At 40.1% G+C, this 27,450-nt stretch overlaps 1 protein-coding gene across 5 annotated transcripts; it reads left to right on the forward strand.

The window, feature by feature from the left end:
- On the forward strand, positions 1-27,450 carry NPY5R (neuropeptide Y receptor Y5). 5 transcript variants are annotated; one of them, XM_082391743.1, is made up of 2 exons: positions 1-6,921; positions 19,107-27,450. In XM_082391743.1, the coding sequence occupies exon 2, from the start codon at positions 19,119-19,121 to the stop codon at positions 20,457-20,459; it is 1,341 nt and encodes a 446-aa protein (XP_082247869.1). In that variant the 5' UTR covers positions 1-6,921; positions 19,107-19,118; the 3' UTR covers positions 20,460-27,450. The 5 variants fall into 5 exon arrangements, with proteins under 5 accessions (XP_082247869.1, XP_082247868.1, XP_082247870.1 ...); XM_082391742.1 differs by having other exon boundaries at positions 19,110-27,450; XM_082391744.1 differs by lacking the exon at positions 1-6,921 and adding an exon at positions 7,210-7,235 and having other exon boundaries at positions 19,110-27,450.

The following is a 27,450-nucleotide window of genomic DNA, read 5'->3' on the forward strand; positions in this document are numbered from 1 at the left end:
TACACAACAATAACATAACAAAAATACCTGCTTATTTGACAATTCATTTTTCTTGGCTCAACACTGAAAACAAAAACAACAAGACAAAATTGCTCACCCTTCCTCACTGTAACTCCCTCACCCTTGTCATACATTCTCTAGCTGCCTTCTCTGTCCTGGTTGCTCCTCCAGGAATAAGGCACATTTCCTGTCCTCTCATTGCTTCTCATATGGCCCACTGGAACCTGCTTCTGCCAGGGAAAACAATGACTAAACCGGTGGAGACAATTCAGACTTTAATTCTTTATGTTGCATTTGACTCTCTTGACCATCCTCTCCTGGAATCGCCTTTTCCTTTGACTTCGCTAACTACATTTCAGATGGTTTTCTTTCCTTATTGGCTGTTTCTCAGTCTTCTTCCCAAGGATCTGTTGTCTCCATCTCCTCCTTAGGTGATTTGCTCCCTAGGATACTGTTATGATCAATCAGCCAGAGATGGCCCCTGTGTATTAGCCTAAAATGGTCCCCACATTGTTTACTTCTTCACAGCTGGCAGGACACAAATGCCAGACTGCATCAACCTCAAATTCTCACAAATCTAATTGCTTTATATGCAGTCCAAATAAATATATTTTTAGTTATTTATTGCCTACCTACTTTATACACTCTGAGAAACTGCACCAAACATCTGCTAACCATGGATAAGACAAATCCTGTAGCCATAAAAGACACCTATCCGATGTTGCCCTTCAGAGCTCTCTGACCCAAGTCTTCCCACCTTGCCACTGAGTGGTGTCACCTAGACACTAAGACTCCCTCTGTTTTCTCCTCCCCGGGGATTCCCTTGTCCCATCCCCCTTCTGAATGGTAGCTCATACTACTGTCTCTGGAAGGTCTCTTTCTGGGAGAAACTTCCCTGTCATGCAAGCCTGTCCAGGACCACCCAAATAAAACTTGTGTGTCCCGCCTTTCATGGTCCTGTCTCTTCCCTGATCAGCCCTGAAATTCCCAAGTTTACCAGAGACCTCATTCTTAATCTTCTCCCTTTTTTCACTTTCAAACATAATCATACCCTCTGCCGTCACTGACACGCTAGTACATTTGTAACCTTAAATCTCCGTGTAAAGTGCGGACCTCTCCCAGGTTTCCTTGACAAATGTGCTTCACAGCTGGTGGACCCAATACAAACCAGTGTCATCATCTCTACACCTCAAGCCGGAACCCGAGGATCATCCCAGTATTTCCCTCTCTCACACCCTCAAATTCAACTGGTCTCAAATTCATTGGGTGTGTTGGGAATCGGTCACACATTCCCACTGATTTCACAGCATAATATCTGTCAAATGTGTTCTTTTATATCCATCAAGCTCTAGCTAATTCTCTACTCAATGGTCTCTCTGCCACCAACTGCTGTCAAGGTCATCCAGTGAAGTCACCGCCCAGCTTAAATCATCTAGTTGCTCTCCAGATCCTTCAAGAAAAGTGTGAACAATGTCCTTGTGAACCAACCTTTTCAGTAGCATCCTCTACCCATTCCCACACAGACTTCAGTCAAACTGAACTACCTGCAGGTCTCTGAATATTACTCTCTATCACCTTCATGTTTTCCCCCCACTTCTTACTTGCCCATCCCCTCTGTCTGCTGGTTTAACTTCACCAATTCTTCAAACTTCAGTTCAAGTATTTTCTCAACTACAAAGCCCTCTCTAATGTCTATCTCTCCATCTCCCCAAATCACCCCACAGGCTGAGTTTGTATTTATATTCCTGTTTTTATTCCTACTAGTCTCTGAGTTTATTTCTAACACAGAATTTATCACACTATATTGCAGTCAGTTATGTATTTGCACAGCTACACTGGGATCTCTGGAAGCCAGTGATTATTTTTTTTCACCTCTTAAAGCTTAGAGCCTAGAATAATATCTGGCATATCATAAGATACTGAAAACAGGTTTATTGAGGGATTGAAGAACAAGAAATAAGATAGGACTATATAAATTATAAACATCACAAATCAAGTCCATTTGTTCATCTCAAACATTAAAAAATATCTTTAGCATTTGTAGCTATGATGGATTTTGTTATTTTTATACATATGCATAACACATGTATATATTTATACATATTACTATTATACTCCTCTTGATTCTTATATTTTGGATTTTCTTATGTGTTGAATTCTGCTTTCCCCATTCAGTGTAAGCTTGAGTAATGGACCTCACTGCCTTTGAAAATGCATGTAATGTCTAGTAGAGAATATGTCTCATATATTTTTCTACCTGCTGAATAACATACTTTTAAAAGCTGAATTACCTATGAGCATAAGAGTAAGAATATGGTTAACAGATGCAGTTTTAAAGAGCATATTATTCAACCATATCCGCTTTTGATTCTGAACTTATGTTTTGAACATTTCTCTAAACATCCTTTTTAAAGACTATTAAAAACAAACTGACATACCAAAAATAAATAAACTGTTTCCCTTTCATTTCCACTTAAATATAGCAAAGCTATATTTAGCTTTATAACTAGATTTAATTTTTTAACCTAGAAAAATTAGCTAAGAAATGAAAATTTATCTTAAGATGATACTGAGGTGATATTTATCAACAACACTTTTTGTGTGGAGTTTTAACCTACAGAAGGGAAGAATATATGACCTATGTATGAATTTGTATGATAGAATATTGTGTCTCCAAAGGAATCCATGTTCTCTTCCTTTATATATTTTGTAATAAAAATTTTATATAATGTAATTAGATATAGAATGATTTGCTTTAAGACACCACAACTTTTAAAAAGAATGAATTAAATATCATTATATAGTTATTACTAGCTGCAGGGAAGAAAATGTACACTAATAATGGGAAACTTTATCAACAATATTTCTTTCTTCTTTTTCTTCCTCCTAATATGGAGGGTAAACAAACAATGTTTATCACCATTAAATTTTTCTGAAGATCCAAAAAAGTTATTTTTCTACCCATATATCTGTAATATGTGTTTGTTAATGGCATAAAGTCATAGGTTTTCAGAGCTAGAAGGGGGCTCCAGATCTGCTAGTCAAAATATTTTGTTTTACAGACAAAGAAAGTAAGGACTAAAAAGTTCAAGTGCTTTGTCTAAAGCCACACCATTAATTTGGGATAAAACCTGGCTGCAATCCAGGTGTTCTGACAAACTACCATTACACAAATACGTATGTGATATTTGATTATATAACTATATACGTGGGTATCACACATAAGTGTGTATATATTTTTAACATGAAAAAATTACTTTAGAAAAAGAATTGGAATCAGTCACTGCTTTATAGTGAATGCTTTAATCATTAGGGCATCAAAGAGAAAGATAAAGTTTTGCTTAAGTACCACAGTGTTGGTCAGAAGAAGGCAATGAAATGTTTATAGTTCTCCCTTAGCACTTCAAAATTATGATTGAATTCCCTGGAAAAAATGACTCTATGCACGCAAATACTTTAGGTTAACTTATTTTAAAAAAATATCTTCTGTTACTTAAAAAATTGCTTGTATTTCACAATTATAAGTTAGTTCCTTGTTTTAAGTCCTGAATATTGATTATATAACAAATTATTATGATTCCAGAGAAATCAATGCAGCAATGAGCATCATAAAAATATTTGTAACACACAGAGATGGCCCTTTCCATACCTTTTAAGAATTAAAGATTTAAATTTATCATGGTAGAAACAGTGGACAAAGAAATGTTTACTCTTTGTGAGTATAACAAAAATCTTCAGAGGAAAAGAATGCAACAACTAAAATAATATTTTCTTTAGTTTATTCACTCCCACTATAACTAATATTCGAGATCACATATCATTTGAGATTACATCAAAGCACTTTAGTAACTGGCCTCCACAAATGGTAGCTGTTATTAAAATGCAGCAATAACTTTGATAAAAACAACAGACATTCCTCAGAGAAATGTTACCCCAGGCATTGTCTGGAGAGTGTTTTATTATTCAATAATTTGTCTTAGGAGTTACCTAGCAATTTTAAGTTTTACCTTTATAGATATGCTTCCTTCCATAACTGATAAAGAACCACGAGAACTGGAAAATAGCCAGTTTAATTTTGTAACACACATAAAACCCGACTTAATTTCCCAAATGAGCATTTTGCGAATAGTGAGAGGGAAACATACATACAGCAGAGATGGACATTACTATTTTTGTTCCCGTGGTGGTACTTCCTCTGTTTGAATGTCACTCCATCAAATAGAAATGAAATTATTATGTTCTATAAAGAGTGATGATGAGTCTTGAGTCCCTCCTGGGAAATTTGAAGATAAAAGCACAGTTATCTTTGTATTTTCTTCTTTATGTAGCATATTGTTGGAATTTTTCAACTTGACAATTTTTTCAAAAAAAAAAATCCTAACAATGTGTTCACTCCATGTACAGCAAGCGTGTATTTAAAGAAGAAATTCTGACTCCCCTTTTGAGGCCTGCATGGTTGTGTGCGTGGTGAGAAGAGAAATGGTGGGTTAACCAAAATCTTCACCTCAAAAACATGGCGGCCTTTTATTTTTACTCTAATAATGATAGTTACTTCAAACCTAAATGCATATCATCGAAAGAAAAACCCCAAATCGGTGGAAAAGAAAAAACTACAATTCATCTTGTATTTTTGATATACAAAAGCTTGTAGCATAGCCTAGTTGTATTTGTTTTTGGAAGCTAGTGTTAGGGCTCAGGGTGGGCCACCCCAAAATACGCCATGATGGCATATTGGTTACTTCGAATTAAAGTTACTTAAGAAATGACCAGTGCAATAGGGACACTCTGACCCTCCTTTCTGTCTCTCTGAAGGCAGCAAAGAAATCTCCCATGTGAAAGGGGCTGTCCCTGCATCTGGAGGTGGAAGGACACCCTCACTACCAGAGATCCAGAATTTGGCCGAGAAGCCTGTATAAACAAAGCGTGTTACTTCTTTACTTTACTACCCCAAGCGCAGACTCTGTTGAGATTCCTTACTAATTAAGCACCCAAAGCCTAAATTCCCTTGTCCTGTCAATTCCTCACAAATTTATTGTTTCTTTGTCTAAAAACTGTAAAAGCTGCTTGCTTTGGCCACTTCTTAGGTCTCATTTCTATGAGACCTCCCTGCATATGAATTAAAATTTGTTTATTTTTCTCCTGTTAATCTGTCTTGTGTCCATTTTATTATTAGTCCAGTCACAAGAACTCCGGGAGGGGACAGGGGGAAATTTCCCCCTCCCAAACAATAGTCACAATGGGGTTCGTTTGGAAGTTGTTTTAAAGCCAATATGTCCTAGAAGTAGGCGTGTATTGTAACTGTACAGGGTACGGGAGGGTAGAAATTTATGTGGTAGGTGTGGTGCTTTACTGTACAGATGCTGGAGTTAAGAAAGTCTAAGAACCAAGCTTTCTTTTCTCCCCAGGCACTGCTTCTTGACACTTCCATCTTTCCTTTCACCCACTGCAGAATCCCATGGGCCTTCTCAGAATGCCTATTGTGCTAAGACAGCGATGAATGAAATAGGAAGTTTATATACTTGGGTATTTAAAGCTCTTGGATGACTCTGGCTGGTACAACAACAATCTATACAGGTTCCCTGAGTATCAAATACTAAAATTCAGCAGAAAAGGGCCGCAGGAATTTTTTCTCTGGCTTCTGGGGTAACAGCTTGCATTTACTGCCCCCAGAAATTAGATTTACAAGTAGTGTCACTCCCAAGGGATACAGTCCTCTGCAGTTTAGAGAAGGCTAGTCCCACACGATTGCACTCCTCACCACACACACCGTGCTGTGACTGTCCCATAGCCGTCTTTAGCTTTAAAGTGTACAATAAAACACCCCTTCTCAGTCTCGGCTACAGTCAAAGACATATGGACCTCTCCCTGTTACACAAACTTGGGTTCACTTGCCCGCGGGCAGTAAAGCCAATCGACTGACACTGGGTTGTGGTGGAGGAAAGTGCAGCGTTTACTGCAGGCGCCAAGCAAGGGCAACAGGCAGCTCACGCTCAGAAGACCCCAACTCCCCGATGGCTTTCGGGGAAGGGGTTTTAAGGGCTGTGTGAGGGAGGGGGCGGCAGGGTGTGTGATCCGCTCATGCACAGTTCTCGGATTGGTTGACATCAAGGTGAAGTTTCAAGCATCATCAACCTTCTGGTTTCAACCGGTCTAGAGTCTAAGGGCTTGTGCTCAGCAGTTTTCATCTGGGGATCTGCTTCCTGTAAAAACAACTGAGGAATGTGTGCGGGGCCTTTATCTGTATCTTTCAGGAAACTGGGAGTTCGGTGATTTTGCTGTGGCTGGTTTATGGTCTGAATTGCCACCAGTTTCTCCACCCAACAGCTATTCTTTGTTTCTGCATGTTCACGTTCCCAATCATTAACTCTGGAGCAGCCTTTAGAGATTCAAGGGAGGCTCCAGAGACTAAAGCCTTTTACTTCAAACGACAGGGACCCAGGGGCTTGTGCACGTTTTCATCCCAATCTCTCTTGCCTCTTCTTTTTTCTCTCTCCCTCCCTGTCTCACGCGCGCGCGCGCACACACACACACACACACAGAGAGAGAGAGAGAGAGAAAAGCATTAAGCACCTGACAACTAATAACTAAAAATAAGGCAAACCTGCGCGATACAGGTTTGGACGCCCTGGGGATGGAAATCACGTTGAGCAGAAAAGGAGGACAAGTTCTCTTTGCCTGGGACTTTTTAGCCTATGACAACTCTTTTCATCCCAGCCCTCTTCAGCTGCCACGCGCAGGCTGGGAAGCGTGGGCTGGCTCCAGCCTCCCGGGCCCCGCGCCCACGCCTGGTCCCCGCGGCGCCCGCCGGAACCGCGTGCCTACTGCGCCCGAGCGCCTCCGCCACCCCGCGTCCCCGCGTCCCCGCGTCCCCGCAGGTCGGGCCGACCCCCGCCCAGACGCCTCCCCGCCGCCCTCCGGAAGGTGCGAGAAAGACCAGCGCGCTGCTTTGGTTTGGTTTTTATTATTATTTTTCGAACAAAGAGAAAACCTGGGCCTTGCGGCGTTCCCCGGGCGCCCACGCCGGCCGCGGACCCCGACTTCCCTGCGCGGCCTCGGCGGGCCCGGCCCGGGAGACGGGGTGCCGGGGGCTGCCGCCTCTCCCCGGCCCACGCGGAGGTAGGGGGCGCCCTGGGCGGGCTCGGGGAGCAGTCGTGTGCCCGGGCGCCCCCTGCCCCCGTCGCCGCCGCCGCCGGGCGCAGGAGCGGCCGCGATCCCGGGAGCCGGGGCGCCCCGAGGTACGGGAAGGGCCGGGGCTGGAAGCGGGGGGTCCGGGCGACTTCGGGGCGCGGAGGGAGAGCGGAGGGACCCGGCGGGGCTCCCGTGCGGCGCAGGAGCCCCCCGGGTGGGCGCGCGGAGCTGAGCCGGAGGAGCGTCTCGGGGGTCCCGCCGGAGCCGGGGCGGGGAGGACGCAGCCTCCGGGGAGGGCGAGCCCGCGGCGGCCCGGCGGCGTCCGGGGCTGGGGTCCCGGGGCGTCGAGCACCTGCCCCGCCGCCCGCGGATGCCCGGGACCCCGAGGCGGCGCGCCCCGGTCTGCGCTCCGGGGACACATCCCTGCGCCTCGACTTCCGACCCCGGGGATTCATCCCCGAGCTTGCGGACCTTTCGGTTACCCTTTAAAGGGCCCGAACCACCGCGTTGGATCGAAGCCCAGAGACTTTCTGAGAGACCGTGGAAATTGCCTAAGGCGCTCTCAGCGGAATTTGCAGCCCGAATGAAATTTTAAATTTCAGGTTTCTCAAGGGAAGAGAAACTCTACTGTTAGACATGGGAAGAGAGGGTGGCTGCGCCTGCGTGTTTATCAGCTGAGCGGAGCAGTATTTCTTTCCGATTCAAATTTGGCCAGATTCTGGCTTTAAAAATAAATCGTGGGAATATTTTAGAACGTGGAATCTCGCCATTGTTCCAGGATCACAGCAAAGTAGGCAATAGTTGGTATGTTTTCATTGCTGGAGGGAAAAAAAATTACATGGATTTTATTCTTTTGTGTGATTGGCATCTTTTTTGAGATGAAAGATGTGCATTTACATAAGGCAGGTAAAGATCCTAACAAAGGGACCTTACTTAAATGTGCACGCTCAGTCCTTCATCGTCCTGAGTTCCTGCAGTTCTTTTTTAAGAACTATCTATTCAACATACTTAAAGTCTATTCACGAGATTTCATTTCTCTTGGTGTCACATATAGATCAATTTTTATAAACAATTACAATATAACAAAATTACAATGTCTTTACAAGACATTGCTTTTTTAAAAACAGTCACCACAGTTTAACCAGGAAATTTTTTTTTTGTCACTTCTACTCTGAGGATTAAAGCTTGGTGTTTCAGCCTAGGAATTCTGACGGTAGAGGGGTTAAAACTAGATATAAAAGAGAAAAACAAAATCTCGTAATTAGGCACCACAAAGGTTTCACACAGTCAATATCAGATTTCTTCTAAAATAATATTTCATTTTAAAAACATTCTCTATTTCATAATTTCTCTAGTGATCTGAGATGAAGTTCACATTTAACATTATTTTTTATTATGTATAAAATATTTATGTTGCATAAAATTGTACAACGTTCATTATGACACTTGTTGAAAAACAGATCATTATTAAAGAGATTTACATTTCCATTATAGGCTTCCTTATTGTACTTTTCAGGAAAAAAGGACGTCAAGGGCTAAGTTGAAGGAAAGAAATCCTGTGTGCTTTTTTTCCCTTTCCTTAAACTTCTGTTGTCATTTCAGCAATCTTCACAGCATTTCTACCATCTCAAGATGGATCTTCTTGAGAAGATTCCATCTCAAGAAACCACTTTCTAAGTTCATCCATAAGAAGCAACTCCTCACCCGTTAAAGTTTTATCATGAAATTATAGCAATTCAGTCACATCTTCAGGCTCCATGTCTAATTCTAGTTCTCTTGCTGTTTCCACCACATCTGCAGTTCCTTCCTTCACTGAAGTCTTGACCCCTCATAGTCATCCATGACGGTTGAAATCAACTTCTTCCAAACCCGTGGTCATGTTGATATGTTGACCTGTTCTCATGAATCACAAATATTCTTAATGGCATCTAGAATGGTGAATCCTTTCCAGAAGTTTTTCAATTGACTTTGCCCAAATCCATCAGAGGAATCACTGTCTATGGCAGCTCAAGCCTTACAAAAATGTGTTTCTTAAATAATAAGACTTGAAAGTCGAAATTATTCCTTGATCTGTGGGCTGCAGAATGGATGTCGTGTCAGCGGGCAAGAAAACAACATCAATCTCTTACATCTTCGTCAGAGCTCTTGGTTGACCAGGTGCATTGTCAACGAGCAGTACTATTTTGAAAGGAATCCTTTCTTCTAAGCAGTAGGTCTCAACAGTGGGCTTAAAATATTCAGTAAACCCTATTGTCAACAGATGTGCTGTTATCCAGGCTTTGTTGTTCTGTATATAGAGCACAGGTAGAGTAGATTGATCCTAATTCTTCAAGGCCCTAGGATTTTCAGAATAGTAAATGAGCTTTGGCTCAACGTAAAGTCACTGGCTGCATTAGCCCCTAACAAGAGGGTCAGCCTGTCATCTGAAGCTTTGAAGCCAGGTATCAACTTCTCCTCTCTAGCTATGAAAGTCCTAGATGGCATCTTCCAATATAAGACTGTTTACTCTACATTGAAAATCTGTTCTTTCGTGTATCCACCTTCAGAAGTACCTTAGCTAGAGCTTCTGGGTAACTTAATGTAGCTTGTATATCAGCACTTGCTGCTTCACCTTCCACTTTTCTGTTATGGAAACGGCTTCTTTCCTTAAATCTCATGAACCTCTGCTGGCTTCAGACTTTTCTTCCAGCGTCCTCACCTCTCTCAGCCTTCACAGAATTGAAGAGAGTTAGGGTCTGGCTCTGGATGAGGCTTTGGCTTAAGGGAATGTTGTCACTGGTTTGATCTTTTATCCAGACCACTAAAACTTCCTCTGTATCAGCAATAAGGCTGTTTCTCTTTCTTATCACTCATATATTAACTGGAGTAGCACTTTTAATTTCCTTCAAGAACTGTTCCTTTGCATTCACAACTTGGCTAACAGTTTGGTGCAAGAGGCTTACCTTTTAGCCTATCTCGCTTCTGACGTGCCTTGCTTACTGAGCTTAATCGTTTCTAGCTTTTGATTTAAAGTGAGAGACGTGAAACTCTTCCTTTTCATTTGAACACTTAGAGGCCATTGTAGGATTAACAACTGGCCAGATTGCAATACTGTTGTGTCTCAGGGAACAGGGAGGCCCAAAGAGAGGGAGAGAGATGGGGGTGTGGCCAGTCAGTGGAGCAGTCAGAACACGCACAACGTTTATGGGTTAAGTTGTCATCTTACACGGGGAAGTTTGTGGTGCCCCAAACTACTACAATAGTACATCAGAGATCACTGATCACGTATCAACATAACAAATAAAATAATAATGACAAATTTGAAATATCGAGAGAATTACTGAAGTGTGACACAGAGACACGAAGTGAGCAAAGGCTGTTGGAAAAATGGTGCTGATAGACTTGCTCTACACAGGATTGCCCCAAACCTTCAACTGGTAAAAAACACAATAAGTGAAACAAAGTGAAGAACTATAAAATGAGGCCTGCTTGTAATTTAAAATTGTAAAGTGGTAAATCATCACAATTGTTTATGTAGGTACTCTTCATTTCATTTTGGGACCATCTGAAACCTTGTCTACTTTCAATGGTTCTCATATATGTATATATGTACAGACATACACACACACACACACACACACACATTTATATATATACACATATATATACGTATATACACATATGGTTATACTTTACCCTGAATTTGCCCATATTCCCAGGATGGTTCATTTCTGTTATTTTAAAGCTGGAAAAATTAAGCTACTTTTCTAAAATTATTAAGTAACAGATACTTACTTAGCATCCACTATGTGCAACATACTCTATTAAGCATCATTAAAATTATGAACGTAATTAAAACATTTTTCCTTCTCTCCATTAGAGTCTAGCAGAGAGAACTGACCATGCATTGGAGGCACTCTGAGTTTTAGATCCAAAACCACATTCTTTCTATTACCACCAATTGTGCTGCATAGCCTCTTAGGATTGTTCCCAAAAAGTGAGTCCAGAGAAGAATAACTAAGCTATATATATATACACAAGGATCGTGGTAAGAAGCAGCTTGTACAGATTATGGGTGTAAATAGGATTCTGAACAAGCGAGGTGGAGCCAGGGTGTCATCATATCTCAGGAAATGAGACGAGAAAGCCAGTCTGGGCTTTGATTAGGGGCTCACTGAGCTGTCCAGGGGAGTGGCAGGAAGGCCATTGACTGATGGCCTTATGATGAGTGGGATGAATCAGTAACCTTGGTGAGTCACTTTGGTACCAGTTATCTTTTTTAATTTGAGGCAACATCAGTGTAAATTGTCGGTTAGAGCCTAAGAATAAATGAATAAGATCCTGAGCTTTTGAATTCATTTATCTTTAAAGGGATGTATTGATAATTAGCTTTCAGAAATTCAATCAACATAAAATCGGTTATAGAAGTTGTGAAAACCTTAAACTTTTAAATTTTCTTATAGCACAGAAATGCTTATATCATCCTATTTGAAAATTGCTATATATAAACTTAAAGTTATTTATGATGAATGTGTGTACACAGTAAGATTTTCTACTTGGAAATTTATTGGACCAGGACCTGTAATTCCCTTATAAATTGAAGATAATAAGGTTTACTATTAATTTAAATATATATATATTTTTATAGTTTTAAGTATAATTACCCAACTATAGATCTAGAAACAGGTTGATAAACGTACACTGATATGTAGTGAAAATGCCTTTTTAAGCTATATATATATCAGGATCTCTATAACAAGGTATACTCATCAGAATTAACAAACTGTTGCTGTCCTGAGTATGCTGTAGGATATTCTTGTTTAAAAAAAATGGAAGTGCTTGCTTTTTTAAAGGAGAGAAAGCATTCCTTTTGCCTCTTCTTGATATATTATAGGCAGTTGTGTACTTCATTAGGCAATACTGCCGAATCTCTAATATGTAACAGTAAATAAGTAACATCAGCAGAGTCAAGAGGGTGGACCGTGAGAATGCAGAGGTCATGTCTGCACACAACTAGGGCACCTACCAGGCCCTGCTGGGGGACCACGGACACCTAAGGGGACGGGAGGAACCCCCGAGCGACTGGGTAGGATGACGTGGGGAGGGAGGGGGGAGGAGAACTTGAGGCAGGATGGGACTGGCACCCTTGAGGGGCAGCTGGGGGAGGGGAGGGCTTCCCATGCCCAGAGGGGGAACGGGGGAGACCCTCGGGAGGGCAGAAGATCAGAAGGGCATGCGGCCAGCGTTCCCCCTGCCCACTTGGGCCCCAGGGAGCCTGCTGAGGTCCCGAGCCTGATCTGCCCACCGGGCCCCCTCCAGCTGCCGGGTCCTGTGGGAGTGGGAGGGAGGGAGGGGGGAGGAAAAGTAAAGGCCGGATGGACAGGACTGGTGCCCCTGAGGGGCGGCTGGGGGAGGGACGAGGTTCCCACGACCGGAAGGGCCCACCCACAGTTAGGGGATGAACAGGGATGGGGGAGACCCTCGGAAGAGCGGAGGAACAGAAGGGAGTGCGGTGAGTGCTTCCCCTGCCCACCTGGGCCCCAGAAAGCCTGCTGAGGTCCCGGGACTAAACCTCTGCCCTCGGAGGCTCCCTCCCACCACGCTGAGCCTAAGCCCTGCCCACACCCCCGCCCAGGGCCTTACCTTGGAACTCCGAGCCAGGGCGAGCTCCAAGGGACACCTTTCCAAGCAGCGCAGGTCCTGAGCCTGGGCCCTGACCCCCACCCTAAACCCCGCCCCTGGCTAAGCTCCTCCCCAAACCTAAGCTCCACCCCCCACAGCCCAAGCTTTTTCTGTTTTTTTTTTTTTTTTTTATGCTGTTGTTCTGTTTTACCTTGTTGTTAATTCGTTTATATTTTTATTTTTTCTGATAAGTTTTTTATTTTTCTAATTTTATTTTACTCTTTATAATTTGTTATTGTTCTGCTCCTTTCGGCTCCTTTGGGGTTCCCCCCACCTTTTTTTTTTTCTGTTGTGGTTCTGTTTTACCTTGATGTAGTTGTTTCACTTATATTTTTATTTTTCCTAATATATTTTTTATTTTTCTAATTTTATTTTATTTTTTATTCTTTGTTATTGTATTGCTTCTTTTTTTTTTTTCCTTTTCTTTTGCTGTGTTGCACGGCTTGTGGTAGCTTGGTTCCCAGGCCGAGGATCAGGTCTGAATTCCTGTGGTGGGAGCACTGAGTCCAAACTGCTGGACTAACAGAGAACCTCAGATCCCAGGGAATATTAATCAGACTGAGGTCTCCCAGCAGTCCTCATATCGGCACCAACCCGGCTCTGCCCAACTGCCTGCAAATTCTAGTGCTGCATGCTTCAGGCCAAACAACCAGTAAGACAGGTATACAGCCCTACCTATCAAAAAAAAAAAATGAAACGACAAAAAAATATGTTACAAACAAAGGAGCAAGGTAAAAAGCTACAAGAAAAAATAAATGAAGAGGAAATAGGCAAACTACCTGAAAAAGAATTAGGAGTAATGATAGTAAAAATGATACAAAATCTTGGAAATAGAATGGAGGCACGCATTGAGAAAATACAAGAAATGTTTAACAAGGACCTAGAAGAACTAAAGAACAAACAAACAGTGATGAACAACACAATAACTGAAATGAAACATACACTAGAAGGAATCAATAGTAGAATAACTGAGGGAGAAGAGCGAATAAGTGAGCTGGAAGGTAGAATGGTGGAAATAACTACCAAGGAGCAGAATAAAGAAAAAATAATGGAAAGAATTGAAGACAATCTCAGAGACCTCTGAGACAACACTAAATGCAACAACATTCAAATTATAAGGGTCCCAGAAGAAGAAGAGAAAGAGAAAGGGTCTGAGAAAATATTTGAAGAGATTATAGTCGAAACTTCCCTAACATGGGAAAGGAAATTGCCACCCAAGTCCAGGAAGTGCAGAGAGTGCCATACAGGATAAACCCTAGAAGAAACACACCAAGACACATATTAATCAAACTAACAAATATTAAATTCAAACAAAATATATTAAAAGCAGCAAAGGAAAAGCAACAAATAACATACAAGGGAATCCCCATAAGGTTATCAGCTGATTTTTCAGCAAAAGCTCTTCAGGCCAGAAGGGAATGGCAGGATATATTTAAAGTGATGAAAGGGAAAAATCTACAACCAAGATTACTCTACCAGCATGCATCTCATTCAGATTTGATGGAGAAATCAAAAGCTTTACAGACAAGCAAAAGCTAAGAGAATTCAGCACCACCAAACCAGCTTTATAACAAATGCTAAAGGAGTTTCTCTAGGCGGGAAACACAAGAGAACAAAAAGACCCACAAAAACAAACACAAATCTATTAAGAAAATGGTAATAAGGACATACATATCAATAATCATCTTCAATATAGAACGTTTAATGCTCCAACCAAAAGACATAGACTGGCTGAAAGGATACAAAAACAAGACCCATATATATGCTGTCTACAAGAGACCCACTTCAGACCTAGGGACACATACAGACTGAAAGTGAGGGGATGGTAAAAGATATTCCATGCAAATGGAAATCACAAGAAACCTGGAGTAGCAATACTCATATCAGATAAAATAGACTTTAAGATACAAACTGTTACAAGAGATAAGGAAAAACCCAAAATTAGTAGAAGGAAAGAAATCATAAAGATCAGAGCAGAAATAAATGAAATAGAAATGAAGAAACAATAGCAAAGATCAATAAAACTAAAAGTTGGTTCTTCAAGAAGATAACCATAATTGATAAACTTTTAGCCAGACTCATCAAGAAAAAAAAGGGAGAGGAGTCAAATCAATAAAATTGGAAATGAAAAAAGAGAAATTATAACTGACACCACAGAAATACAAAGGGTCATAAGAGCTACTACAAGCAACTGTATGCCAATAAAATGGACAGTCTGGAAGAAATGGACAAATTCTTGGAAAGGTACAACTTTCCAAGACTGAACCAGGAAGAATTAGAAAATACAAACAGACTGATCACAAGTAATGAAAATGAAACTGTAATTAAAAATCAACAAACAAAAGTCCAGGACCAGATGGCTTCACAGGCGAATTCTATCAAACATTTAAAGAAGAGATAACACCTAACCTTCTCAAACTCTTCCAAAACATTGCAGAGGGAGGAACAGTCTCAAACTCGTTCTACGAGGCCACCATCACCCTGATACCAAAACCAGACAAAGATATCACAAAAAAAGAAAATTACAGGCCAATATCACTGATGAACATAGACACAAACTTCCTCAACAAGATACTAGCAAACAGAATCCAACAACACATTAAAAGGATCATACACCATGATCAAGTGGGATTTATCCCAGGGATGCAAGGATTCTTCAGTATACACAAATCAATAAATGTGATACACCATATAAACAAAGAATAAAAACCATATGATCATCTCAATGGATGCAGAAAAAGCTTTTGACAAAATTCAACAAACATTTATGATAAAAACTCTCCAGAAAGTGGGCAGAGAGGGAACCTACCTCAACATAATAAAAGCCATAAATGACAAACCCACAACAAACATCATTCTCAATGATGAAAAACTGAAAGTATTTCCTCTAAGATCAGGAACAAGTCAAGGATGTCCACTCTTGCCACTATTATTCAACATACTTTTGGAAGTCTTAGCCACAGCAATCAGAGAAGAAAAAGAAATAAAATGAATACAAATTGGAAAAGAAGTAAAACTGTCACTATTTGCCGATGACATGATACTATACATAGAAGATCCTAAAGATGTCACCAGAAAACTACTAGAACTAATCAATGAATTTGGTAAGGTTGCAGGATACAAAATTAATGCACAGAAATCTCTTGCATTCCTATACACTAACAGTGAAAGATCAAAAAGAGAAATTAAGGAAACACTCCCATTTACCACTGCAACAAAAAGAATAAAATACCTGGGAATAAACCTACTTAAGGAAGCAAAAAACCTGCACTCAGAAAACTATAAAACACTTATGACACAAATCAAAGATGACACAAACAGATGGAGATATATACCATGCTCCTGGATTGGGAGAATCAATATTGTGAAAACGACTATACTACCCAAAGCAATCTACAGGTTCAGTGCAATCCCTATCAAATTACCAGTGGCATTTTTCACAGAATTAGAACAAAAAATTTTACAATCTGTATGGAAACACAAAAGACCCCGAATAGGCAAAACAGTGTTGAGAAAGAAAAACGGAGCTGGAGGATTCAGGCTCCCTGACTTCAGACTGTACTACAAAGCTCCAGTAATCAAGACAGTATGGTACTGGCACAAAAACAGAAATATAGATCAATGGTACAGGATAGAAAGCCCAGAGATAAACCCACACACCTATGGTCACCTAATCTATGACAAAGAAGGCAAGAATATACAATGGAGAAAAGACAGCCTCTTCAATAAATGGTGCTGGGAAAACTGGACAGCTACATGTAAAAGAATGATATTAGAGCACTACCTAACACCATACACAAAAATAAGCTCAAAATGGATTAAAGACTTAAATGTAAGACTGGACACTATAAAACTCTTAGAGGAAAACATAGGAAAAAACACTCTTTGACATAAACCACAGCAAGATCTTTTATGACCCACCTCCTAGAGTAATGAAAATAAAAACAAAAGTAAGGAAATGGGACCTCATTAAACTTAAAAACTTTTACACAGCCAAGGAAACCATAAACAAGACGAAAAGACAACCCACAGAATGGGAGAGAATATTTGCAAATGAAACAACGGACAAAGGATGAATCTCCAAAATATACAAACAGCTCATGCAGCTCAATATCAAAAAAAACAAACAACCCAATCAAAAAATGGGCAGAAGACCTAAATAGACATTTCACCAAAGAAGACATATAGATGGCCAAGAGGCACATGAAAAGATGTTCAGCATCACTAATTATTCGAGAAATGCAAATCAAAACTACAATGAGGTATGATCTCACACTGGTTAGAATGGCCATCATCAAAAAATCTACAAAGGGTGGAGTGGGTGTGGAGAAAAGGGAACCCTCTTGCACTGTTGGTGGGAATGTAAATTGATACAGCCACTGTAGAGAACAGTATGGAGGTTCCTTAAAATATTAAAAATAAAAATACCATATGACCCAGCAATACCACTACTGGGCATTTACCCTGAGAAAAACAATAATTCAAAAAGACACATGTACCCCAATGTTCATTGCAGCACTATTTACAATAGCCAGGACATGGAAACAACCTAAGGGTCCATGAGTGGATAAAGAAGATGTGGTACATATATACAAGAGACTACTACTCAGCCATAAAAAGAAATGAAATTGGGTCATTTGTAGAGATGTGGATGGACCTAGTATCTGTCATACAGAGTGAAGTAAGTCAGAAAGAGAAAAACAAATATTGTGTATTAACGCATATATGTGGAATCTTGAAAAATAGTACAGATGAACCTATTTGCAAGGCAGGAATCAAAACACAGAGGTAGAGAACAGACATGTGGACACAGAGGGGGAAGGGGAGGGTGGGGTGAATTGGGAGATTAGGTTTGACATAAATACACTTCCATGTGTAAACTAGATAGCTAGTGGGAACCTGCTGTATAGCACAGGGAGCTCAGCTTGGTGCTCTGTGATGACCTAGATGGGTGGGATGGGGGGGTGGGAGGGAGGTCCAAGAGGGAGGGGGGGATATATGTATACATATAGCTGATTCGCTTCACTGTACAGCAGAAACTAACACAACATTGTAAAGCAATTATACTCCAATTAAAAAAAGGTAAAAATAAAAGTAATATCATTGTGGTATTAATATTACATTATTAATTTCCTTGAGGTGAAAAAACTTATTATGGGATATTATATTAGTATCACTTCTACATTTAACTTTATGCCATGTTATCTTCCTTAAAAAATATGAATTTATTTAATCTTTTTAATGCTGAAATCAACTTTCAATTTTTAAATTAAAAAATAAACAGGTAAATTTTGTTTTTAAAAACACCAGCAGCCAGCTGGTTAATGGTTTAATTCATGATAATCTGCACCTCTCAGAGGACTGAGAACTGATCATGAAACGATTTTGCCATCCAGAATTGTGTTCACATAGTCAACAATACCATGTGATAAACATATATTGAGTGCCTACTCTATACATGTAGGTCATGGAATAGTGTTTCTACACTTGAGAAGCTCAAATCTGAAGATTATATGAACTGGATATATTTAGGATATTAGCTTTTTGTTTGAATTTCTCATTTCCCCATAAATATTTATTTTTGTTTGAATTTTTCATTTTCCCACATATATTTATTTAACACTTTCCATGGTGAAGTTACTGTGCCATGTTTTATGGTAGACAGCACGGTGAGTAAAACACAGTTTCACTTTTCCATTGCTTATATATAAATAAGGTATACTGGTTTTTATTATAATTACAGTGCAAAGCAAATTGTGTCATGTAGCATCAGACAGCTATAAACAGAAATACATGGGGTTCCGAAAGGAGATCACATCCAGTTGAACAGATAAAGGAACACTTTAGGGCAGGTGACTTTTAAGTTTAACCTTGATTGATGTAAGAGAGGAAGGAATGTTTAAGGTAAGTTTATATGACTACAACATGTATCAGGTACCTTGACTGGAGAACAATATTAATTAGCTATTATGATCTTGAAGTTCTTATCCACATTTGTCTTTTCTGTCCCTTACATTATTTATACATAAATTAAAAAAAAAAAGTTCTGCTATTTTAACACGAGTCAACACACCATAGAAGTGATGATAGATTTAAACTTACTGTAATTGTTATTGGTTCACATTTGCACGGTACTTGTTGCCAGTTAAAGACTTCCCTAAACTTTTTAGTAAATGAATAAGGGACCAAAATGTAAATGGTACATTTAGTAAATGGTAATGGGACCAAATGGTAAAATGTTTCCTTCTCAATGGATTAATTTATAGTAGTGATGGAATTTTTTTTCAAGTTGCCAACTGATGTCTTTTCATTCCAAGCAGGAGAATAATATGGATTCAGAGCTCAAGGATTATTATAACAAGACACTCACTGCAGAGAACAATACTGCTGCCACTCGGAATTCTGATTTCCCAGTCTGGGATGACTATAACAGCAGTGTCGATGACTTGCAGTATTTTCTGATTGGACTCTATACATTTGTAAGTCTTCTTGGTTTTATGGGGAATCTACTTATTTTAATGGCTCTCATGAGGAAGCGAAATCAGAAGACAACGGTCAACTTCCTCATTGGGAATCTGGCCTTCTCCGATATCTTGGTTGTGCTGTTTTGCTCACCTTTCACACTGACCTCTGTCTTGCTGGATCAGTGGAAGTTTGGCAGAGTCATGTGTCACATTATGCCTTTCCTTCAATGTGTGACAGTTCTAGTTTCCACTTTAATTTTAATATCAATCGCCATCGTCAGGTATCATATGATAAAACATCCTGTGTCTAATCATTTAACAGCAAACCATGGCTATTTCCTGATCGCCACTGTCTGGACACTAGGCTTTGCAATGTGTTCTCCCCTCCCAGTGTTTCACAGCCTTGTGGAACTTCAGGAGACGTTTGGTTCAGCGTTGCTCAGCAGCAGGTATTTATGTGTCGAGTCATGGCCATCCGATGCATACCGAATTGCTTTCACTATCTCTTTATTGCTCGTTCAGTATATTCTGCCCTTAGTTTGTCTAACTGTAAGTCATACCAGTGTCTGCAGGAGCATAAGCTGTGGATTGTCCAACCAAGAAAACCAACTAGAAGAAAATGAGATGATCAACTTAACTCTCCATCCTTCCAAAAAGAGTGGGCCTCAGGTGAGGATCTCCAGCAGCCGGAAATGGAGCTATTCATTCATCAGAAAGCACAGAAGGAGGTACAGCAGGAAGACGGCATGCGTGCTGCCTGCACCAGTGAGACCTCCTCCAGAGAACCGCTCAAGAAGGCTTCCAGAACACTTGGGCTCTGGGAAAAGTCAGCCCCCTTCATCCCGTAAGTTTATACCAGGGGTCCCCACTTGCTTTGAGGTGAAACCGGAAGAAAACTCAGATGTTCATGAGATGAGAGTAAACTGTTCTATCATGAGATTAAAAAAAAGATCTCGAAGTGTGTTCTACAGACTGACCATCCTGATACTCGTGTTTGCAGTTAGCTGGATGCCTCTGCACCTTTTCCACGTGGTGACCGACTTTAACGACAGCCTGATTTCAAACAGGCACTTCAAGTTGGTGTATTGCATCTGTCACTTGCTAGGCATGACGTCCTGTTGTCTTAATCCAATCCTATATGGATTTCTTAATAATGGGATCAAAGCCGACTTAAGGTCCCTTATACGCTGTCTTCATATGTCATAATTCTCAGTGTTTTCCAAGGAAAGTACAAGTGTGGGAATCATCTAAGATATATTCACAGTAACTACGTATGTATAATCAACGAATTTTGTTAACTTACGGAATTTAATTTATGTGTAAGAGCTCTGGATTTGGATATCAGTTCCTAATATATGGAAGATAATTTTAACATGTTATAATATGATAAATTCATTTAGTCGTATAAAGTCATTGTCAATCCAATCTGTAATTTCATTTTAAAGAGTAGTTATATTACCTTCCATTTCAGCTTGTCTTGTAAACCAATGAATTGTAAGTTCTTGTTTAAAATAAAAGTTATATTTAACCATTTCAGTATTTTTTGTTCAAAATTATAAGCAAAAATATTTCTACTAAGACATTTAATTTCAGGTATGAGGAACATCTAATAATCTTCATTTTTACTTCACAGATTTCTTAATAGTTAGTTTCTGACAATACAGAAAACTTTAATATGACCAGTAAACCACAACTAAGTGACAGATATATGCCTAAGTCATAAATTAAATGTCAACATTGGGTACAGTTTTAGAACCTCTAAAGGAAAATGTTTATTTCCTATTATTAATGATTGGTCAAATTGTCAATTTATTCCCCACTATCCTAGTAATACACTGTTAATTTATCAAATAAAAATAGATTTTAAATCTTTTCTAGACTTACACCATGACATTAAACTATCAAAGATAGTTTTCATATACATCTTTTATATTCTAAAATGTGAAATATAAATGGTATCTATATTTCCAAGTATTAAATAATTGTAAAGAATACTTGAAGTGTCTAAAGGGGGAAAAAAAGGTTAGTTAATTTTTTTGGCCAAGATGTAGAATGATTAATATACTTTATGCTATTTCAGTACTGAGGTCTCATATGCTATCTTACTAGACTGAGGTCAGTCTTTTCAACTGGAGCTTTTTATTTGTTTTAGCCAGTTTTTTATAGAACTAAGTCCCTGAAAATAATGAATGTTTTCACATGAGGCTCAGATGTGCAAAATAATAATGTTGTCTTCAGTTCCTTTCTCTGATTTAACCACCTCCTGTATTGATTCCTGTTCATAAGGGAAAACAACCAAGCAAAACAAGAAACCGTTTAAGTTTGCAAATAGTAGGTAACTCTGGTCGTTGTTTAGTCAATTGAAAGTGCAGACTCTCTACGGGGGCTTTTCTCGGGCCTCTCCTGCTTCCCTAGGCAAGGCCTACACATAGGGGAAGCAGAAGATGGAGCTGGTCCCCACGTGTCCCCTGCTGACTCCTGCCCAGCTCCAGCTGAGAGGTAACTGTCTTGCCTGATCTCTGTTCCCTCGGCTTCTGCGTGTGTTGTAGAATGCGTGGTCTGTTCTCAGCAGGGTCCAGGCCTGAGGGTCCAGCCCCGGCATTCTCCACCCCTGCTGATGTCGTAAACTCGCTGGCTGTGTGGTCCCTCTGAATCTCCACCACGTTCTCCAGTTTATCCTGAGCCTGGGCTGTCTGCTCTACGGGGTCTTGTCCCTGCCAAGCCCGGGGACACTTCAGGAACTTGTTTATCACCAAGAACTCTTCAGAAAGGTATTGTCGACTATAAAGATATTCACAACCTGAAAGTTGAGAGTTCTGTTTTATTCGGTGGGAAGTTTTAGGACTTCAAGCCCAGGAGGCAGCATCTCAAGTAACCCTGAGAGAACCGCTCTGAGGGGGCAGTGGGCGAAGAGCTAGGATATAGAGAAGGTGCTTGCAGCAAAGGGCAGGTAGTCGGGAGCATAAAAATATTATCGTTAATTAAAGAAAACCAGAAATCTCAAGTTAAGGAATTTAGCACTTCTGTATATGGGAACGTGCAAGAGTCTGGGCTCACTGAAATCATTCCTTTGAGATGCACCTCAGCTCTCTGGGGCCGTGTCCTGTGTTTTCACATCCTGAGTTTCCTCGGGGCTCACAGTGGCTGCAGTCTGATGGCCGCTAAATGGCAGGTATTCTTTCCTTGTGAGTTCCCTCAGGGCTCACGTTAGGGAGTGGCTGCAATCACTGATGACTGTGACATCTTTTGTTTACTGATATGGCAGGAAATATTCCAGTTCTCTGTATGAATGCGTACTGCCCATGTAGCTCACCTGGAACTGAGGCGGCATGGACTTCCCCAGGCCTCCTCTGCCCAAACGCTACAAGTCACCCTTTCCACAGTGTTGTTCACCTCATGTTGCTACCAAAGCATCTGCTTTCCAGTTCCTTTCTAGATTTTCAAACATGAAACTAGGTAAAGCCACCGCTGCTTTTAACTTCCCTCTAATCTGCCTGCGGTTATATGAGTGTCCTCCCCAAGTTTTGATAGGATAGCAGAAAAAAACAAGTGAAGAAACTTTGGTTCACTTTTGCTTTTCTCTTTCTTTCCTTCTTCTTATTCTAAGGGCTTCTGCTTCTTTCTGCCTACTAAGAATGTCCCTTGCTAATAAAATCTTTATTTTTCTCTGCACTATGGCTTACAGTAAAACTGTGTTCAGAATATCAAGGTTTGTTTTTGGAAAAGGAAGCTTTTGTGATTTAAAACTCTTCCCCATTAAAATGCTTGGATTTAAGACTATTGTCTTACCCCAGACCCAAAACAAAAAAGTCTAAGCTGAAGAATGACTTCTTATTTAAAAGAAATAGCTGTTTTCACTTTCACTAGGGCAGTCGACTTCAAGGTTTAACTTTAGTGGCCAAAGGGGGAAAACTCACTGATAAGGGCAAATATAAACACATAAAGAGGTATTTTATCCTATTAGAGTAACTTACATTAGCAAATGTACAATATGTGTCAAACTCCACAGATTTTATGGTTGCTGATAAATGAGTTTAGTTAAACTGGATAAACTAATTTGGGGCTCTTAAACTATTGAACTGAAAGGCAGCCATTTATCTTCCCTAACGAGAAATGACTGAATGTTCTTAGTAATTGAAAGTAGAGAGGTTTGAACGGATTGGTGAATAGAAGTCATTAAGAGGGGGATTAATTGTTTTAGAGGGTTATTATGAATAATAATTTCTTCCATGGATACAGTTGCTCCAAACAGCACAGGTTTGAACTAAGCAGATCCACTTATATGTGGACTTTTTCAGTAAATATATTGGAAAAATTATTGGAGAGCCACTTATATGTAGATGTTTTTCAATAAATATATTGGAAAAAATTTTGTGACAATTTGAATAAAGTCACAGATGAACTGCACACCCTAGATAGAAATAGCAAAAAAAAAAAAAGAAAGAAAAAAATTAAGAAAAAGTTAGGTGTCATGAATGCATAAAATATATGTAGATACTAGTCTATTTTATCATTTGCTACCATAAAATACACACAAATCTATTATAAAGAGTTAAAATTTATCAAAACCTATGCACACAAACACAGACTGTACATTCATAGTCGAGAGAAATGTAAACGAAGGTAAAGATGCAGTTTTAAATCGTAACTGCATAAAATTAACCGTAGTGCATATGTAGCAATTTTGCATCCACCATCCATGTGACGCTCATTATCTCCATGTGAGCAGTTCTTTTGTCCAGTAAATTGCATATCACAGTAAAAAATGATCGATCACAGTTCTCGCATGTTTTTCATCTTGTTTAGGGCAATAGCATAAACCATGAATAACCGTAAACCTCGAAACCCATACGAAGTACCACTAGTGTTAATGGAAGTGCTCCCAAGAGGTAGAGAAAAGTCATGGCACTGTAAGAAAAAGTTGAATTACTTGATATGTACCATAGATTGAGGTCTGCAGCTGTGGTTGCCCACCATTTCAAGATAAATGAATCCAGTTTAAGGAGCTTTTTAAAAAAAGAAAAGGAAATTCATGAGGCTGTTGCTACAGCTATGTCAACAGGCACACAAAACTTGCGCTTTTTGTGAAGTATCTTTTTATCTCATGTTAAAAATACAGCTTTTTTGTGGGTGTAAGATTGCTATAAGAAAGACACACCTGCGCTCCCCTGGTGGCGCAGTGGTTGGGAGTCCGCCTGCCAATGCAGGGGACACGGGTTCGAGCCCTGGTCCAGGAAGATCCCACATGCCGTGGAACAACCAAACTCGTGTGCCACAACTACTGAGCCTGTGCTCTGGAGCCCACGAGCCACAACTATTGGGCCCACGTGCCACAACTGCTGAGGCCCGTGCTCCGCGGCAGGAGAGGCCACCGCGGTGAGAGGCCCGCGCACCACAACAAAGAGTAGCCCCTGCTCGCCACAACTAGAGAAAGCCCGCGGGCAGCAACGAAGACCCAACGCAGCCAAAAATAAATAATAACGATAAATAAATAAATAAATAAAAAGAAAGGCGCACCTATAGACTAACATGAAGTCATTATATGAGATGTTAAAGCCAAAGGAAGGTGAAGCATCTAGAACTGGAGAAGTTAATGCCAGGAAAGGATGGCTTGATAATTTTAGAAAGAGGTTTGGCTTTAAAAATGTCAAGATAACAGGAGAAGAAACTTCTGCTGACCAAGAGGCAGCAGATGAGTTCCAAGACATCATTAAGAAAATCACTGAGGAGAAAGAGTACCTGCCTAAACAGGTTTTTAATGCAGATAACAGTGTCCTAATCTGGAAAAAAAAAAAAAATGCCATAAAGGATATTCATCACTAAGGAAGAGAAGTGAGCACGAGTATTTGAGGCAGAAAGGGATTGGCTAAGTCTACTGTTTTGTGCAAATGCATTCAGGTTTATGATCAAGATGCCCTTTATCTATAAAGCTGCTAACTCCCGAGCCTTGAAGGGAAATGACCAACACCAGTTACCCGTCTTTAGGCTGGACGACAAGAAGGCCTGAACAATGAGAACACTTTTCTGGATTGGTTCCATTGATGCTTTGTCTCTGAAGTCAGGAAGTACTTTGTGAGTAAGAGACTGCCTCTTAAAGTTCTTTTTGATATCGGACAAGGTCCCTGCCCACCCAGAGTTCCATGAGTTCAGCACTGAAGTGGTCTACTTGCCCTCAAACACAGAATCTTTAGTTCAGGCCCTAGATCAGGGGGTGATAAGGACCTTTAAGGCTCATCACACGTGATCCTCTATGGAAAGGATTTTCAATGCTATAGAAGAGAACCGTGATAGACAGAACGTTGTGGAAGTCTGGGAGGATCGCACCGTGGAAGATGCCGTTGTTGTTACAGTAAAAACTGTGAAAGTCCTTGAGCCTGAAACAACGAATTCCTGCTGGAGAAAACTATATCCAGATGTTGTGCATGACTTCACAGGATTTACGACAGAGCCAAGCAAGGAAATCATGAGAGAGACTGGATATGGCAAAAAAAAAAAAAAAAAAAAAAGATAAGGGGGAGGGGTTTCAAGATACGGATCTTGGAGAAATTCACGAGCTAATAGCCACCACACGAGGGGAATTAACAGAGATGACTGGACAGAGGTGAGAGCTTGCAAACCAGTGCCAGACGATGAGGAGGAAGATTTGGAAGAAGTGGTGCCAGAAAACAAGTCGACGTCAGACAATCTGTCAGAAGGGTTCTGATTATTCTAGACTGCTTTGGACTTCTTTTATGACATGGACCCTTCTATGAAACTAAAGCAAACAGTGGAAGAAGGATTGGAATTTGTATGGAAATGTATTTAGAGAAATGAAAAAGACAAATGTCAGACATAAATTATGATGTATTTCTGTAAAGTTCAGCAAGTGCAGCTGCCTTTCCTTCTACCTCCTCCGCCATCCCTGAGACAGCAAAACACTCCCTCCTCCTCCTCTTCCTCCTTTTCTTTAGCCTACTCATCGTGACGTTGACGAGGGTGAAGACTTTTATGATGATCCACTTCTTTTTACCGAGTACTAAATAATCATCATGCTGTCCAGTTAGTAAACTGACATCTCATATACGTGTGCGTGTCTTTATGTGAAAATCTGGTAACCATATGGCAAGAACTGTGAGACATGTCTGTGTCACCACCATCATCATTGCCTGAGTACTCATCGCGTAGAACATCGTATGCAAGACTTGTACTGAAGTGTATAACCTATCCTTACAGAGGCATAAAGTGAGTGATATCTAATATAAAATTAATCATGTGTAGCTTTCTTACCATTTCATAACTTTGCTTTCAAAGAATTACATGACTATACAATATGCCTCTCTCATAATTGGAAAAGCTGCATCTCTGCCTGTTGTCACAGGTAAGTGGTTTTTAAGAAAAAGTAACATCGTCTCCAATATATATTATAAATATAGCTACTACTGTATGCTATACAATTTTATAAGATTCATTCATTAGTGTGTAGGTTACACTAATGGCCACCATGAAGCAATTGATTACACCAGGCGACCGCAAAGCAATCCTATTGCCGCTTCTTCATTACCAATGCATGAATCCTCAAACCTGTAAATAAATAGGAATTTCTTTTTCACATCATCTTTTCATTTTTGATGTCTAGTGTTAGTAGTATGTACAACATCTACAGTGTTTTGTATCATATAAGACAATATTGACGTAGGTATTGACAGATGGTTCATCTTGTAAACAGACAATGTAAACTTACAGTGTCAATAAATACAATATAGTACTGTAGCTGGATTGATATTTTCTCTTACTTATGATTTTCTTAATAACATTTTCTTTTCTCTAGCTTACTTCATTTGAAGAATACTGTACATAATACATATAACATACAAAATATGTGTTAATTGACTGTTTTATGTTATTCATAAGGCTTCTTGTCAGCAGCAGGCTATTAATAATTAACTTTTGGGGGAGTCAAAAGTTACATGCAGATTTTTGACTACGTGGTCGTTGGCACCCCTAGCCCCTACATTGTTCAAGGGTCAACTGTGTGTGTACATATGGAGAGGGGGGCGGAGAGAGAGAGGCATAAAGCATGTATATATGTATATACATATATAGACATTAAGCATGTACATGTGTGTGTATGTGTGTGTAGAGAGAGAGGGACATTAATCATTTCCCCTTTTCCTAACACCATATATGTGTATATATACTGTATACACACACACACATA

This window comes from Balaenoptera borealis (assembly GCF_965194805.1).
Source record: "Balaenoptera borealis genome assembly, chromosome: 4".
NCBI lineage: Eukaryota > Metazoa > Chordata > Mammalia > Artiodactyla > Balaenopteridae > Balaenoptera > Balaenoptera borealis.

What these genes read in the sequence shown, in the direction of transcription:
- NPY5R (XM_082391743.1), top strand. Translation starts at nt 19,119, where the DNA reads ATGGATTCAGAGCTCAAGGATTATTATAACAAGACACTCACTGCAGAG.